We start from the raw sequence: 4,817 nt of genomic DNA, 5'->3' as shown, positions 1-4,817 counted from the left end.
CCTCACGCCACCGACACGGCCGGGAAGCTCCTATCTGCCTCGGAGTCAGTGCTCTATGGCTCTATTTATTTGGACTAATTAATCTCTTTCTCTCCTCCCGGTTACAAATTAGGCCAAATTTTGGCTCTCTGGATGTGGACTTTGCTGCATCGCGTACAACCACCCCCACCCCTCCCAAAGTTTAGTGCTCTGAATTGCTAAGAACATTGGTCCGCTGTGGTTCCCCCGCGCGTACTGAGCCCGCCCGATGGCTTTCAGCATCTGTAGGCACTGCTGCCGGTTTGTTTTCTTGAGGAAAAAAAACCCAAAAACCAAAAAACATATACTGGTCTGCTATAAATTCAACAATACAATCCTTAGTTCTGAAGATATAGTTTCCATATAGTTTATAAACATTATAAGACATACATACGGATAATTGAGGGGAAGGGGGAGAGCCTGTGCATTTGTTGGGTTTGTTGGTTGGTTTGGGTTTTTTTTTTCCAGATGTGTGAACACGGTTACAAAAAAAACGCACCTCCTGCGGGTACCTCATTTCTTTAAGTGTTGGCTTTTGTTGTTTGTTTGTTTGTTTTTTAATTCCACCTCTAATAAGTCTTTCCTTTGGTTGTTGGCTACTCCAAGCCCAGCAGGCAAGCCCTGTTCTGCTTCTGCTGTAATGCCTGAGATATTCAGGGGTTTGAGATTGTCTTCTACGAGATTCCCAGCCAACTTTGGCCTCTGGGTTTGGAGCCAAAAGGGCTAAAACGTGGGAGAACCAATGTCCTTATTACATCGGTATCAGTGTCCTTGCACTCACTTTCAGAGAAACAAGTGTAGGCTTAATCGGTGATGGTTTTTACAGCAATTATGTTCCTTTTGGTAATTGGAGGGGTTGTTCAGAGCGCTCTCAAATGAACGGGATTTCACAAGAGCATGGATACAGTCCATTTGTCCAGTTCTTGTCGCCAACAAATTGGCTACCATCCCTCTTATCTGCTTTTTGTAAGGTTGGCTTTATATTTTTTGTTGTAGGTGCTCGGTTAGGCTGTTTGTGACAAGGTGTGATAATACCTTTTAATCCGCTCTCACTGCGTTCGGCACAGTCCACATTGGCAGCCCGGCCGGGCACGGAGAGACCGTCAGAAGCCGAGACAACATTCTTCCCTTCACCAGGCCAACGCTCGCCACGTACAAAAAAAGAAGAAGAAAAGAAACTCTGGTCCTTTGTAGATTGGTGGCAGTACAGATTCGCTCCATCCGCAGCCGAGGGGGATCAGCGGATGACGGCCGCTAACACCATCATAAACACCAGGAGCGATGCCCGGAGCCCCGAGCAGCCGGCTGCCTGCTGCACCCCGCTCGGGGGGCGGATGGGTGTCCGCCGGGTGCATTTCCCTTTGCGTTTGGGGGAGAGCGTTGGCATCACCCCAAAACTGAATTTGTGCTGATAATCAGGCACATAGTCTGGAACCTCTTGCCCATTTTTCCGTGGCCCCAAGGATCCCGGTTTAGAGGTTCGGTTACGGCTTTTGTGGCTGGTGCAGTTCTTGCCGGGTTTGCGATAGCCCGGCCGGGAGCCGGGGGGGCTGGCAGGTTGGCTGCTGTGCAAACTGTTCTCAGCCCCTCTCTCCTTCCCCTTCTCCTTGGAGGAAGGGTGAGGGTGGTGGGTTTTGGAGGCTCCTCTGTCTGCTGTGGAGAATGTATGTGTTTTAATCTGATGGAGTGACTCAGACCCCGAACAGTTCCTAAAGTCTTCTGCTCTTAGCACCTTGAGGTCCTTGCCGTGCATCTGCTCGGGGGACTCGCAGATGACGCTGGAGCTGGAGCCTCTGAACCTGTGCAGCCATTCCCAGAGCGAACGGGCTTTGCAATCACAGCTCCACGGGTTCCCGTTCAGCCTGAGGAACTCCAGGGCTCCCAGGTGGGCCAGGCAGTCCCCCTGCAGCTCCGAGAGGCTGTTATTGAACAGGAAAAGGGTGGTCAATCTTCGGAGGTCATGAAAAGCCCGCCTGTGAATCCACTGCAGCTGATTTTGATGGATGAGCAGCCGATCCAGGTTTATTAGTCCCCTGAACGTGTTCTGATGGAGGCTCCAGAGCTTGTTTCCATGGAGAAAAAGATGGCTGAGGTTAACCAAGTCAACAAAAATATCATCCTGAAGGAACTCGATGTGGTTGTCTTGCAGGTAAAGGTATTGCAGGTTGTGGAGGCCACCGAATATCCCACTGGGGAGGGAGCTCAGCCCGCACTTGTACAGATACAAGGCGTGGAGTTTCACCAGCCCTTGGAAAGTGTCTGCAGCCAAAGCCCTTAAGTAGCGGTTGTCCCCCAGGTCCAGCTCTTCCAGGTTGACAAACCCTTCAAAGGTGTTGGGGTCGATGAAGGTGATGTTGTTGGAGTAGATCCAGAGGGTGACCATGGAGGGGCTGAAGTGGCCCCGCAGCAGCAAAGTGATCTGGTTGTTCTGGAGGAAGATCCTCTCGCTGTCCTCGGGGATGCCCTCGGGGATGGTGACAAAGTTGTGAGCCTGGCAGCTGACAGTCATCGGGGACGGGTAGCACACACAGTCAGTGGGGCAACTCAGGGCTCCGGGCACCTTCAGCCCCAGCAGCACCAGCAGCAGCTCTGCAAACCCCCCTGTGCGGAGAGAGGGGAGAGCGGTGTCAGAGGGGACCTGAGCACCTCCCCACCCACCCGTCACTACTGCAGGGACTATTCCGGGTGAAAAACGCCCTCAATTAACTCAGCCCTCCTCTCTGCTCATGAATCACCCACGTGACTGTGATGAGTGGGCTCATCACCCACGGTCGTTTAACCGTGATGGATGGAGTACTCACCCTGCCTGCAACAGGCACGCGCTTGCGTTCCCAGCCCGAAACGAGCCGGAGAAACTTTCTGGGTGAGAATTCCTGTTGGCAGGCAACGTGTTTGGAGAAAATGTGATTGTACAAAGGTGTGTGAGAAAACAGAAGAGATGCAAACCCTTGTAGGTGTCCACCCCTCCTGTAACGCTTCTCTTAAATTGCCCTAGTTTACGTATCGGAGAGGAAAAGGGAGAGGGTTTAGTAACTCCCAGTGAAACACCTAAAATGACACGTGCGCGGTGCATCCGCACAGCACACCCCGCTCCCCCAAAGGCACAGACTCCTCCCCGCCATCTCCTTTCACTACAGTTGTTTGACACCACCATCCACCCCAAAAAACCAAGTGATTTACAGGAAAATATCTTGTCAGCGGTTGGTGAAGACAGCTGAAAACTCCGTTTGGAAGTGGGATGCTCAGACATATTTTTAAATGGGTGTCCTGTGGCAAAGCATATTGCATCCTCGAAAGCTACAGCATGTGCTTGTGACCGGGGCTTCCTCGCTGCAGCGAAGAAGCGGTGAGCAAAGCAGTAATCATCCCCTCCCTCTGCTCAGCTCTCCCAGCGCTGGTTTCGCCGCCCCGTTCCCATCTCGCTCCCACTCCTCGCACCAGGCTTGCTTTCAGGCTATTCCTTCTGCGCCGAGTGGCTTTTCAGACTCGCCGCACCAGACTTGTCATTTCTCATTCACATTTTCCTCCTAGATTTGGCTTTTTTTTTTCCCCTCTTACATGTAAAATTTGTTCATGTCTAATGAATTCTGCCTCTGGACTTCGCAAGGGGAAAGGAGTAACACAGGAGCAGCGTACAGCTGCCGGTGCCATCCTGCCCACGAGTCCTCGCCTTGCGCTCGGCTTGGAATAATCTGAAAAACGAGAGTGGAAGTGGAGTTCATCTCTAATTACTCCACGTCGTTATCACCAGCTAGTCCATGAGCCTGGACCCCTTGGGCTTTTATAGTCCCTCTTTTCAGCACCTACAGCTGAATACAAGTGGGGGGGTGGGGAGGAAATCACTGTTTTCTTATTAATGGTGTTTGAAATATAACTCTGTGGTTACCGTCGCCTTTTGCCTGGTATGGAGATCTATTACCATTTAGTTAACAGCAGGTGACCTGTCCATCTGGACTCATCCTTTCAAGGCAAAGTTGTCACATTTGGAGATGAACTGGGTTATTCAAAGTCTCCATAAATCACCAGTAAGAGGCAGTCAGCTCTGACTGGGCTGTTAATAGAGAAAAAAAAAAAGCCCCAAAAATAGCATTGCTAGCCAAAGCGTTGGGCCAAGCCTTGGCTGTGATGAGAATGGGGGGCACTTCTTCCAGGCGCTGCCCTTCAGAAATTCAACATCAGCTACCAGGACGGATGTCTCATTCCTGGGCCACTGCCAAAAAGGGGCTGTAAGTCGGGAACGTTTAATTCGCGACAACTCCTACGGGTTGTGTAGGAAAAGGAACGTTCTCCAAGTCACCACCGGATCATTTTGGCTTCGCTGTCGTGCCTTTGCGATGAGAGAGGGGTTGTGCTGGTGGGAGCATCGTGCCGGCGCTGACTACCGAGCGTTCCCTGCCAACACGGGAGCCCTCGCTGTGACTCGCCGTGCAAGCGCAGCCCGGGAAACAGCGGTATCCTGAGCATATTGTCATTATCCAAGTGCCAGATAATGACGGTAAAGATAAAGCTACACTTACAGAGCCATTCTGCTGGGTTTTGTACCCGTGGATGTACTTCTCCAAGGTGGGACGGCTTCGCGTTCCCCGTCTTACCTCGGTGACACTGAAGTACAAAACCTTCTGTAGGTTCTTACGTTTATTAGGAAAATCCTGCCAGGCACAAGCGCCGTGACGATCTCCCACATGCGGAGTCTGTTATTGCAAATACCAAATCACAAGGGTCTGAATCAATAAACCATCTCCCAGCTATAAGCAGCAGGTTGGAAGATTACATATTGCTTCCAAACAACAGTTTTATGC

General features: G+C 51.2%; 1 protein-coding gene across 1 annotated transcript; it reads right to left on the bottom strand.

Annotated features, from left to right (window-relative positions):
• Window positions 1–1,255: 1,255 nt before the first annotated feature.
• On the bottom strand, window positions 1,256–2,623 carry RTN4RL1 (reticulon 4 receptor like 1). Its single transcript, XM_029085644.1, has one exon. It carries the CDS (start codon window positions 2,525–2,527, stop codon window positions 1,256–1,258), a length of 1,272 nt encoding a protein of 423 aa, XP_028941477.1. The 5' UTR covers window positions 2,528–2,623.
• Between the last annotated feature and the right edge of the window lie 2,194 nt (window positions 2,624–4,817).

The sequence above is a fragment of the Antrostomus carolinensis genome, unplaced genomic scaffold, assembly GCF_000700745.2.
Source record: "Antrostomus carolinensis isolate BGI_N321 unplaced genomic scaffold, ASM70074v2 scaffold7476, whole genome shotgun sequence".
Lineage (NCBI taxonomy): Eukaryota > Metazoa > Chordata > Aves > Caprimulgiformes > Caprimulgidae > Antrostomus > Antrostomus carolinensis.
This window is presented reverse-complemented; position numbering and strand designations above follow the sequence as displayed.